Source organism: Vicia villosa, unplaced genomic scaffold (assembly GCF_029867415.1).
Source record: "Vicia villosa cultivar HV-30 ecotype Madison, WI unplaced genomic scaffold, Vvil1.0 ctg.002345F_1_1, whole genome shotgun sequence".
Taxonomy (NCBI): Eukaryota; Viridiplantae; Streptophyta; class Magnoliopsida; order Fabales; family Fabaceae; genus Vicia; species Vicia villosa.
Window position 1 is genome coordinate 130,383 of NW_026705901.1, and position 13,621 is coordinate 144,003.

The 13,621-nt window shown below is 35.4% G+C and overlaps 1 protein-coding gene across 1 annotated transcript; it reads right to left on the reverse strand.

Annotated features, from left to right (window-relative positions):
* Nucleotides 1–1,076: 1,076 nt before the first annotated feature.
* Nucleotides 1,077–9,445, reverse strand: LOC131638609 (transcription factor MYB3R-3-like). The gene is made up of 9 exons (XM_058909176.1): nucleotides 9,296–9,445; nucleotides 8,758–8,918; nucleotides 8,517–8,568; nucleotides 8,278–8,335; nucleotides 6,233–6,327; nucleotides 6,049–6,152; nucleotides 5,662–5,790; nucleotides 4,173–5,257; nucleotides 1,077–1,770 (listed from the first exon to the last, which is right to left on the reverse strand). Exons 2-8 carry the CDS (start codon nucleotides 8,901–8,903, stop codon nucleotides 4,183–4,185), a joined length of 1,659 nt encoding a protein of 552 aa, XP_058765159.1. The 5' UTR covers nucleotides 8,904–8,918; nucleotides 9,296–9,445; the 3' UTR covers nucleotides 1,077–1,770; nucleotides 4,173–4,182.
* Nucleotides 9,446–13,621: the final 4,176 nt, after the last annotated feature.

Consider the following 13,621-nt stretch of genomic DNA (forward strand, 5'->3'; position numbering starts at 1 on the left):
AAAATAGGTTAGGCTAGGCTTTAGAAGGCCTGAGCCTGGCCTACCATAAATTTAAAAGGCCTAAGCCTGGCCTAAGGCCTATCATAGGCTCAGTTTTTTGGCCTGGCCTGGCCTGGCCTTTTTAAAAGTCTGGTCTGACCTGAAAGCCTATTTAAAAAGCCCATATCTCATTAAAGTTTTCAATTAATCTATATAACTTAAGAAGTCTTGTAGGTCGGCCTATATATACATATATAAGTGAACCTATTTAACATTTGTTATATATATATATATATATATATATATATATATATATATATATATATATATATATATATATATATATATATATATATATATATATATATATATATATATATATATATATATATATATATATATATATATATATATATATATATATATATATATATATATATATATATATATATAGGGGACGACTCAAGTGAGAACACTTGGTTATTATGAGAAATGAGAACAATGAATCACGACCATTAGATTTGATTTTAATGGACTGGATTAGTTTCTCTTTCTGTGTTGATTTAAAATAAATATTAAGGATCATGGAAAGAGAAACCAATCCAGTCCATTAAAATCAAATCTAATGGTCATGATTCATTGTTCTCATTTCTCATAATAACCCAGTGTTCTCACTTGAGTCGTCCCCTATATATATATATATATATATATATATATATATATATATATATATATATATATATATATATATATAGGGTAGCCTATTTAGCTTTTTTTCTAATATATATGCATACATGAACCAACTTATTTAACATATCTCTAATATATATGAAAATATAGGCCGGCCTATAAGGCTTCATAGGCTTTTTTAATAGCCTAAGCCTGACCTATTAAATAAAATAGGCTTTTAAAAAAGCCTAAACCTGACCTCTTTATTAAATAGGCCTGGCCTGGCCTAGGCCTATGTAGGCTGGGCCGTAGGCCCCTGTAGGCCGGTCTGGCCTATTCCCACCCCTAACTACAATAGATTGTGACAATAGAGATATTTTAAAGAGACATAACTACTTCAATGTTATTTTTACTAAGCAATAAGCTAATAAAAGTACTCATCCTCAACAATTTTATTTTATTTTAGTTTTTTTATTAGTATTTTAATTTCACAACACAATCTACTTCAATGTTATTTCTACTAAGCAATAAGCTAATAAAAGTACTCATCCTCAACAATTTTATTTTATTTTACTTTTTTTATTAGTATTTTAATCTCACAACACAATCACCATTGCTGTCACTTAAACCTCATCCTAATTTGTTGAAACTGGCCCATGTGACCAAATTCATTCTCCTATAAATAATAATAAATCTTCAAATAAAAACATAAAAATTCAAAAAGTTAAAAACTTCTACAATTTCATAAGCAATACCTTTAGCTGATTATCACAGTATTTTCTGCACTAAACTAACATTCATCTGCTTAAGGCTGTAAATTATTCAGTAAGTAATCTTAAAACAATGATCAAAATTTAAGATTTATTTTTCCTAACATGTAACTGTACAGAAATAATTAATATATCTATAAACAAGTAAATGGAATTTATCAATCCTTATTCTACACATAGTAGACACCTACTGTTGTTGAATTATGTTGATATATGTGATGGAAACAAATGCGCCAACTCTCGAGTCATTTTAACTCTGCAATCTGAATTAACTTGCCAAAAAGTGGGGAACTTTGTCTATCAATTTAGAGAAACAATCAGCCAGCTTCAACAGCAAGTTCGGCCATAATCCCTGCATCAATTCAGAACAGTTATTACTACTCATAACAGCTTAAGTCATAAATTTATCAGACAAAAAAATGCAAGAATATATTATCTCCTGCCTAATGAAATACAACAAGCATTAGCAGATAGCAGAAGAATGCAGGCATTTGTATTCTATCAGTTATGTCATATTTATGTGTGCCCGTAGATCGATGATTCATACCACAAGATGTCGTGAAAAGATCCAATCCTTAAATGAAATTCCCCTACTACTCAATGTGTTTCGAAATTCCCCCACTACTCAATGTCACAATTTGGTTTTGAAAAGATCCGATCCTTATGAAGACATGACATTTGATTATCCGAGTCAAAGACAAATGTGGAGGATTATGGAAATACATGAGATGCAATGACTGAGGTCTGTAAAGAGAGAACCTAGAATAAATTCTTAAATGAAATTATTCTCCCACTACTTAATGTCACGATTTGGTTTTGAGAAGACTTGATCCTTACGGAGTACTCTCACCCCATATCATTCTTCTTGTCACGATTTGGTTTTGAAAAGACTCGATCCTTACGGAGTACTCTCACCCCATAGCATTCTTCTTGTTGTTCCTAGCATTCACTATCGTCATAGCCACCACCCAATAGCTTTTTCTCGTCATCATCATCTTTCGCCCTCCTTTGTAATCTAAGACATTCCACCTTTGTCAATTTGACATCACCATCTAGCACTTCCTCATCCCCATAACATAACACCACCCTTCACCACCACTACAGTCGACAACCTGAACAATTATTGTAATTGCATTGATCCATTCACCACCCAACATGACCACCATTGCCACTCAACACCTTCATCCATCGTTCTCATCGCGCCTGCCACAATACAACACCATCCACGTCTACTACTCAATATCTCCACCACTGTCAGCTTACACCCTCCACTATAGTTGTCTTCACCATTGTTATTACCAAACACCCTCCAGTACCACCACCATCACAACTAGGCACTAACGCTCTCCACATAGTTGCAGTTGATGCTTCCACTGCAACACAACACCACCATTGAGGCCGCTGCAATCCAACCTTCTACCACTGCTACAAGCCACTATAGTTATTGGCTCCGCTGATGGGGTTCCCTAACACCCTCCACTGGTGGCATCAACTGTTGTCAGCATCCAAAATCATCTATGACTGATATCTTCAATCAACACACTCCACTAAGGCCTTTAGACTCCTTTCACCGTTAGACTTTTCAGTAATGAGTCAGTCAACACTTTCCATGTCTAATAATAAGAATGAGCTTTGACAAAGTAGGTCACGATGGTTAGGTTTGTCTGGATAATTTTCACAGTAGCTATGGCCTATCGGAGATGTCACAACAATTATTGCCAGAGGCAACCTAAGAACTAAGGTTTAGAAGCCAACTTGAATTCGTTGGCTTGCTTGAGGGAAACCTTCCTAAGCACTCAATTATATAAGTACTCACATTTCAATGCAACCCCACGTATCTAAATCCCTAAAATTTAGGGAAATTTAACTGGTTAAGCATATTTAGAATGAAATTCAAATTCTAGCTTTGTTTAAGTTTCTTGTTAAGTTTAAAGCCATATGAGCAAATAAAATAGACTAGTGTTGAAGAAAATAATTGCAAATTTCACATATACACACATATTCAAAATGCTCACAACAACAAGGTTGAATAGTACCACGGTAATATAGGTAATCCATAATGCTCAAAAGAAAGTTGAATAGTAACTTTTAAAGAACAAGATGTTTTTCACCCTAAAGCGCTCTCTGTAGTATTTTGATTACACGCTTTTTCAAACACAACTTGAGCCAATGCAATTAAACCTGTGAATAAAGTTTTATTCACTGCCTAACTCAACAAACTTCAGCATGTTCTCAGTGCCCAAGAAGCTAAAGCAGTTAGTTAGACTCTGCCAGCCTGGCACCAGAAAGTTAGGCTCTGCCAGCCTGACACCATAAAGTTAGGCTCAGCCAGCCTGGTGCTAGTCAGTTAGGCTCTGCCAGCCTGTTCATGTGCAACGTGGCACTGACAGTTATAAACTGTCTTAAGAGTTAGTTTAGGGAGTGTATGTCAACTCCAATGTGAATGTAGGAATTGATTTGAATAATTGGTTTTACAATTCTCTCTATTTTCTATCATTCATATTACAATTAAGCATTGTGTTTCACATGAAAGACGGTACTGTAATAGGAATGTAACTCTCCGACAAAAGAAGTAATGCAATACAAATGATATTGCTTTGTCAACTACCACAGACATCATTGATAACTTGATATAGAAATAATATCTTTTAAGTAACCAGAAAGAGATAATCATATCAAATAAGAATATGATGCCATGTAGCTTAAGCAGAAAAACAATGATACATTTAAAGAGGAATATTAGCAAAAACTTACAATGTGTGCACTATGTCACTACCAATTTTCTTTCATGCAGACAATCATCATTCTTCTCTTTATCAAACGCAAACTCAAGTTGTTTCTCCACAGATTTGACTACTGCTGTTCGTTTGGTTCTTAACCGGTATGGTGGAGATGCATTGAATGCCTTATTATCAAGAATAACACTATTATTGTCACGGCTTGCGGGACTCTTGGACAACACCCGAGCTTCAGAACCAGAATTATTCTTGGTTCTATCTGGTTCATTTGAAGCATGTGAATCAACATTGACTTTTAAAACTTTACTAGGAGAAGTGAGTAGTTGGACCCCAGTTCTTCTACGCCTATATATGGAGGGAGTATTTGGATAAGTATCAGCAGCCTTTCTCAATATTGATTCAGGGGTCTCCGTACATAATTCACTATCCCTCGCACGAGGTGGAGTGATGAAACCCATGGATGGCAACTTAGAACTGTAATCATTCTGCATGCAGAGGATACTTAAATGAAGAGAATCTAAAGGAACTGAACCAGCTAAAACTGGTGGCTCGTAACACAAAGAACCGCAATTCTGATTTTCTTGAGCGGATGTCCTGATTAACCTGCTACTACTATTGCTCATTTTACCATTGCTTAAACAATGCCGAGTTATTAAGTTTCCATTGAGTGCGGAATTCTCATTATTTGGCTCATAAGTTGTTCCAAAATTACCTCTTGATATACGTTCTGAGTTTCCACAGTTAAGATCAACATTGGATGGTCCAGGCTTGCATTCTACACAGTCAGAATCAGCAGATTCATTTCCTGGGACACTTGAAGAGTCACCAACTTCTCTAACTGTCCCTGAAGACTCAAACTGATTCTTGCCACTGTCATCATGCTTACTAATGGCTGTAGTTTCAGAGGATGTTTCAACAGCTACATTTAATTCTATATTAGATGAAACAGGTAGTGTTTTAGTAGTAGAACGTCTAAGTGTATCTTTGGCAGCATATATTGGATTGTTTTTAGGAACTGGTGGAAGTTTTCCTGTGGCTAAGTAAAAGTCCAACTTCTTCTTCAAAGAACTATTCCAATGGTTCTTTATTGCATTATCAGTCCTGCAGCAGAAAATTCGTGAAGATGAATGTTAACAATTTGTTAAATATAAATAAAACGGCATGCCACTTCACATCACAAAACATATCAAAACTTGCTCACAGAGGTTGTATGCCTAACCTGTTGTCCAGTATTTTTTTTTTCCTAATTATCTAAATATTTCTCCATTTATTAATAAAAAATTTAAGTATAAATTATTAAGAGAGATCAAGACAGCTAAATCCAAATACCACCACTTCTACCAAAGTAGCAGAAGAAAATAAAATCATGTGGAAAGTTTATGGTGGACGCTAATCAAAGATGATAACTTCACAAATACCATGGTAATGGAAAGATCTCATTCCATGGCTTTAGCTATGACGTCAATTTCCTTTACAACAACTAAATAGTTAGTGAGAAAGCATACCTTCCAGGAAGGACCTTAGCTATTTCAGCCCATTTGTTCCCATGTATATGATGAGCATTCATCAAGGCTAGTTCCTCTTCTAAAGTCCAAGCATCCTTCTTTATTCCAGGATTAAGATGATTGTGCCACCTGAAAACATTGGAAAAGGAAAAACCAGTATGACTTGAGTTGTAAATATTTAAAAGCAAGTTATACTAATTTAGTCATCAATTTAAAATTGTAACATTGAGATTTTCTTGAAGATCTTCAGAAGTTGATGGTGATGTGTAAGAAAAAGATCTACAATTTATGTTTAATGATATGGAAAATAGCATGTTTTACCAGTAAAAAGAGTATTTAAAAAAGATGCACAAATAATAAATATGACTCAAACTTTGGCTAACCTACCTCTCTCGACACTGTTTCCCTATTCGACCAGGCAAAGACTTGGCAATCAAGGACCATTTTGTAGGGCCGTATTTTGACACCAGTTCAACTATTTTATCATCCTCCTGTAAGCCAAGCAAGAGAAGTTAGGGTTTGAACAAAACTGTAGAAAAATTTGGAAAGAAGAAGAGGCCTAGGTTTTAACCTCCTGTGTCCATGGTCCTTTAACAAGATCTGGATTGAGAACCTTTTGCCATCTGTGCAGACATTGAACTTCTGATCTATCAGGAAAAAACTCGGCTGCAATATACATTTAAACCAGTGTCATAAAATGAGCATCCTTTTGACAAAGCACTTGGTATTGAGGCACACGGACAAATTACTATGTTCAAACAAATAACGATTCTCCGCCACAGAACAAATTAAAACAAATATTATAATGAACGTAACTAAAAGTTTGAAGTTCTAACTTTAGTGGCTTCCATTCTAAATTTTCTGTATCCTTAAGAAATAATACTTAAAAAAGTATTCTTCAAGCCTATAAGAAAACTATATATAACAGCATAACAATAATTTTCATATAACAACATAAAAACTTCATAATGATATATAATCTCTGGCTCCACCCTTGTACAAAGAAAACTATAAATAATAATGCAATAATTTTTATATAACAGCATAACAATTTCATAACAATAATTTTCATATAACAGCATAACAATTTCATAACAATAATCTCTGACCTTTAAGCAAGAACTAGATGTCTCTTGCTAAACAGTAGTCCAATTTGTGTCTTCTATTTAAATTTAAAATGCAACTTGTGTGCTTTCAGATCTTGTATATACTCTGTTTCTAGTTTACCATTTATTTTTTCTTTCAACTTTCCAAACATGTTTATAGTATTATGAAAAGCATGTTCTCTATTGTCCGGTATTATCTTGGATCTCATAATCTCATTACACAAATTAAATTAGTGATTCATTTATCTCTCTTAGACTCTTCCATACCTTTATTATCCATTTCAATCATTTTACCATTATTCATCCTTTCTAATGCTTCACAAACCTTAAATTCTTGAATTCACCACCATGAAATGTTACCCTTTGGCATGAAACTTGATTTGCCGAGTGCCTCATGCTACCTTCCTTATCCATGTAGTCAGCTCGTTCCACGTATATGTAGTACTTCTTCCTATTATTTCCTTTTTTAGCCCACAGCCGTTATTAAATGCTTCTTTTTTCATCATCCATTTCCATCATTTGATCCTTGAAACCTCGTCTTGATCATTTCTACCTACTATTATCTTGACCCAAAAATCTAAAATGAAGACCTTGTTGTTGGTAAGCAACCTTTTCCCCGGAATAACTACACAGTTCATCATAAGGAACTTTGCAAAACAAAACTTACTGTGCTCTTGATGTATTTTAATTAGTTAAATTAGTTTAGTGATCTCCAATCTTTATAATTATGTTCGAATATACATTTCAATTGTAAATTGTTAAGACAATTTCTTAAGCATGTTGATCCTCAATGTATATACTAACCTGTCCATTTAAGTGAAACTTAGATAAGACAAGATCGGTACCGAAAAGCTTCAAGAAACCATGAAACATTAAAAGAAGTCCAAAGTATGTGATCTATGAGTATCCTCATTTCTATGATACTCAACGTAAGATGAACCAAGATCAACATTCATGAGTTAGCTTTGAGTGAAATTACACACAAAGCCAGATTGGCTTACTAGGTGTAACTAGGGAGTGGTTAAAGTAAGGTTACTACTTACTATTAACTCCTTGATACACAAATGGAAAATCTCACAGGCGGTAAAGACAGATGTAACCCAACTATTTTGAGTGAACAACTATAAAGACTGTGTGTTTCTTCTATCCCTATATCTCTGCATTAAAACGTCGTTTCTGCACTATTACTCACAAGTCAAGTTCATTTTGAGAGGCATCTGTTCATAACCAGTAGCTTCTGTTGTAACAACATTTAAAAAAAAAAAAAAACTCTTTTTACATGATTTAAAAATACTCTAAAAGCATTGATATTGTAAATATTGAGAGTATACTCTGTTTGCATTCAGATTCGGATATAGATACACATATAACCTTTCTAACATTACATCTGTTTAACTCATAAATTTGTAATTTGTAAATAGCATACAAAGATCAACATCACATCATTATTGAACCAGATGTATCCACAGAAAAAACAATGTAGTAATAATAAGTTGTGTCAAGGAGTTACCTATTTTCTTCCAATGCTTTCCATTAAAAGCTGCAACAGCATTCCTTAATGTCTCATCCTACAGTACATTGGAGAACACAATAAGAACAATTAATATTAACTTACATACAAGCAGAGATAAACGGTAATTGTCAGGGACAAACGTAATGACATATCAAATTGAACTGAATTCCCAATTCAATCAGCTTTGCTAACAAGGAAGAAAAGAAAACAGGTGTTCTCAATAAGCAAAGACTAACCTCCTCTGCTGTCCAACCACCCTTGGCACGCCTTATAGGACCGGTTGTCCTCCTGTACAAACATATCATATGGTGTAAGTCAACACACAAACGCCACAAAAGATTCGTGAAAAATGAGCAAACTACTATTGCAGAATGTGAAATTAAGCCAATAGCAGATTAGTATTGCAACATAGCGATCATAATCCATGATTAGTATTGCAATGACAAAAAAAAAAGTGAACAACTTAACGAACGTTACCGATGTGAGGGCGACGGTGGGCTACATATCCCTGGAGACTTATGAACTACACTGCCACTGCCACTGCCTTCAGACGCAGAGGAGCAAGAAGCAACAGTTGATTGCTTATTCTCCAAACAATACTCCTCTGATTTCACCTCAGCCATAGCCTCTTTACAAACCTTCAATAAAACAAAACCCAAAATCCTCATTCACCAATCCATACAAATATCCATATAAAAAAAAAAACATCCAATCTAATACCAAAACCATCAAAAACCCTAAAAATTGCGAAATTTCCAAACTTTTGCAGTGAAATACAAACACAAACCAAAACCAGATCTCAAAACACACAATCAGATCAAAACCTTCACCCAAACCAAACCAAAAACAAACAAAAAAACCGTTTTTTTCCCCAAACCAAATCAAACCCCTTCATTCAACCAATAAAAAAACGCAGAAAACAATCAAATCAATACGAAAAACCCTGAATTTGGAAGAGTGAAATCAACAACAAAAAAACAGCACAAATCGTGAAATTCTCGGAACAGTGAAGTACCTATGCTTTTACAGAAGTGGCGGGAATTGAAGTGAAGCTCATACAACAGAGAGCGAGAGAAAGAGAGAGAAATTGTTCTTCTCTCGTTAAGCTAAGGTTTCGAAAAATCCTCGAACGTTGAATCAATGAAAAATTGAAATTCAATTCTAAATATAAAAATAAAATAAAAAATCAAAACAAAATTTTATTTATTTATTTATTTATATTTTTTAATATATATTTGTGAAAGCGTATAACGTATATACATTTAGCACCGACGTCGCCGTTACTAACCGTTACTATTGTGTGGTGAGTTTTTTGCTCCGTTAGTTAACGGCGGAAATAAACGTTAGGGGAATAAAAGTTTGAAACTCAAACGGCACTCAAGGCGTGACGGCGATAAATGTCGAAGGATTTGGTTAATATAAATCGATGAATCTTGGCCGTTGGATTAAGAGATGTAAGTTTTTCAGGGTTTAAATTAAAAGATGTCAGGTCTTAGAAGGAAACGTTTTAACTAATTAATATTGATGGATTAATTAATATATAGGTTTTTTTTTTTTGGTTTAAATGTGTTAGGATTGTTATAATAACGAGTAAAAACATCTTCTCTTTTTTTGTACAAGTTATGAAAAAGCACTCTAGAATCTAGATAAGGTTAAAAAGAAAAGAATTCTCAAAAATCCGCTGATAATTAAAAATGATATATGATTTTACTCGATTTAATTCAACGTTTTTTTTATTTTCGGAAAGTCAAAGTATAATATTCCAATTTTAATAAACTTTTCTTTATGAATAAATTCAATTTTGATGTCTTTAAATTTTATTTTATATTTAAGACAAAATAATGTCTTGAAATTTTTAAAGTATGCTAAATTATAATTTTTTTTAAGTATATAATTTTTTTTCATTTTTATCTTATTTTCTGAGAATATCTTAACTCACCATTTGGTTCTCTTGGTGAGTTGTCAAAAATGTTCTCTGTTTTTGTACATGTATTTCCGAAAGCACATTTTTTTGGTTAAATGTTGTTTTGTTCCGTAGATATACACACAGAAGCTTCCGTAGATGCACATACGGAAGAAACTTAGTTATTTGAAACTTAAGGTACTTCCGTAGATGCATCTACGGAAGAACAAAAATGTTTTTTCTTTCTTTTCTTGTTATAACTACATAGTATCTAACTTGATTTTATTTGTATCACAATGCAGACATTATGACCTACCATCCAGACCGTATTATACATAGGAGGACTGCACAGAATGCATCCGTGCAGCGTGAAAGGATGCGTGTAGTATTATCATAGGTGACTGATGGAGCTGTCGTTTCAGCTGATGTACTTGCTACACCCGTTCCAGCCGGGCCTTCTCCTTTCGTTCCAATCGAGGGGCCTTCTCCATCCGTTCCAGCTGAGAGGCCTTCTCCATCTACTACTTCATCACGGAGACCTCAAGATGATGTTTAGGGTTCCTCACAAATGCCCTCTGCCCGCAGACGTCGACGGGGCAGTCTTTTACTTTTCTGCATATGCCAGTGATGGCCGAGGCAAGATCTTCAATGCCACCTGAGCTGCACGAGGATGATCCGTTGTCGGAGCCTGCCTGATACCTTGGGGGTCCTATAGATGCATCCATGTTGACAGAGTATGCAGATCATTCAGCCAGGCATATTTGGGAGAGGGAGGTAAATTTTCTTTGGTTATTACATATTACTTTTTTTTTAATTCGGTTTATGACTTTGCTTAAAGGTAGCAATATTTTTTTGGAAAATTTCAGGAGAGGGATCCCCAGAGGTTCTACAACCATGACAGGAAGATTGTCGCTATCGCGCAGCCTAACAAGCCGTGGTTCCAGAATGCACTTGCAGCTTCTAGACTGAGGGACCTCTATCAGGTCGGCTTCCAGACAATCCATAATGGTGTTAGACGCTGGCCTAAGGATCTAGAGGGGGTGAATAGATCTCACAGAGTTTTTCGGAATTATTTCGAACTAAGGCGAAAGCGGTTCTGAATCGACTTGCGTCTATTCCGGACCGTTATTGCAAGGGTCGTATATGTGACAGAACCACAAGATAATTGAGATTAACGATGAAATGATATGTTATCGAATCAATATGTTTTACTATAGAAAATCGATTAAGTTCTGATTTGATAGACTTTGAATTGCAATGCAGTAATTGTGAAAGAAACAAAAACACAAACACTTGGTGATAATGATCAAATTGATGGTGATTCAATGTGTGATGAATTGTGATGTTTATGCTAGTTCTTAATTCACAATTTTAACACTCGAATCGTTGATCAATTTTCAATTATAACCAAATATGAACAGAACGTAAATGAAAAGATAAAAGCGACAAGAACACGATATTCGTTTAGGCAGTTCGTCGATCGTCCTCGCTACGACTACGTCTGCCCCCAATTCCAATCTGAAATTGGGAAATCTTCCATTAATGTTGAAAGCAGTTTATACAAAGAAGATAACAAAGCGATAAACAATAAACCAAATTTGTCGATCCTTTGAGTCTTCTTCCCCCTTAATCTTGAGCCAGATTAAGGTCTTCCAAGAGCTTCACTTTGATCCCTTTCTGCAGTGTCTTGAATTGCTTGAACACTTGTTCTTCAATCTTCACACTCAGCTGGATCATTGATGAAGCTTCTTGATAAAAACCCCCAAAATTCACCAATCTTGGAGGACAAAACCCTCAGATTTTATTCACCAAACACCCCACAAATCTTCACCCACTAGGAATCTTCAATTCCGTTCCATGGACGTTATTGAACTCGATCACTAACCCTCAACGCAAGAATGATTATGTGTAATTGTGTTGGAGATGATGAAGAACGAAGATGAGAAGCATTTGTGTATCTTTCAGTTGTTGGTGTTGAGAAACTGCAATTATGAACCTTGGACAATATATATGAGAGCTAATCAGTTGGAGCAGAGAAAACCAGAAATTTTGGCAGTTTTGATCAGATAGGTCGACCTCTTGTAATGCTTAGGTCGACCTAACAGAGCTGCATTTGCTTTGAATAACATTTGTTCCCAGTTAGGTCGACCTGTTAAGGAAGTAGGTCGACCAGAATCCTCTTCAGATACGTTTTGGGGACTTTTCCTCAGTTTAGGTCGACCTAGTTGTTGTGTAGGTCGACCTGTCAGAAGGATGTGTAAATTTCTCCACTTTAGGTCGACCTGGGTTGGGAGTAGGTCGACCTGACTGCTGTTTTTCTGAGTTCTTCTTATTTTACTTGTCATGAGTCGACCTATATGTATAGTGGGTCGACCTGCTCTGTCTTGAGTGACCAATGGTTGCTTTTCTTTGAGTTCTTCTGCTTGTGCCTTGTTGCTTGTTTGCTTGTGGAGTTTGCCATGTATCAAAAACACCTTTGTGAGTGTGATCTTGTATTTACATACTCCCCCTTTTTGATGATGGCAAACCGGTTGCAAACGCTTCGTCAACAAGTAGTGATAGCTCCCCCGGCCTTGTATGTGTAAGCTGAAGCTTCTTCATACTGAGCCCAAGCTCCCCCGTACTCTCAGCACCTATCTCTCCCTTTGACAACATCAAAAGAAATAGAACAACAGGACAGTAGAAGCGAGTAGCGAGATAAAACAGATATAGCGCTAGCATGTCATAGTATAATAGATAAATATAGGTAGAGATAGCATAAGAACCAAACATATTTAAAGGTACACTTTAACATACATAATCCAAGAGATTAAAAAATTACGACAACATATAGCAATTGAACATAATGATAATGAAATGAAATGCAATGACATGATGGTATGATGGAGAATGCATCCTAACGCCTGCCCCTTCTTCCCCTTCCTCTTTGAAATGTATGAGGACGATCTTCTTCAACTTGTTCCAACAGATCAAGCACAGAAAGATTGAGGGTATTGAAGCTTTGACTTAGATTGGCATGACGGTTCAATGCCGTTTCCTCATATTGATTCTGTCTTAAAGTGGAGTTGGATGCAAATGTTTCAAAGTCAGCTTTGTGGTCCTGAACCAAGCCATATAACGATTGATATTGGCGTTGTTGTTCGTCATAGCGGTCTTGTTGAAGGTGTTGCATTTGTTGGAATTGGAGCTGCTGTGTGACGAAGTGTTGTTGTTGTAGGAGTTGCATATTCTCTAACATGGATATGATGTTGGTTTGATCGGACGGAGGTGGAGCTGTATATCCCCAAGGGATATCCTCTTGTTGAGGAGGAACATATCTCCAATTTGCATCCGTATCTTGTGCAACATCTTCCATATGGTGATCATCATCATTTGCATTGTCTTGATCAAATCCTTCTTCTTCATTACCTGCAATGTTTCCAAACTCCGTGTGATCAT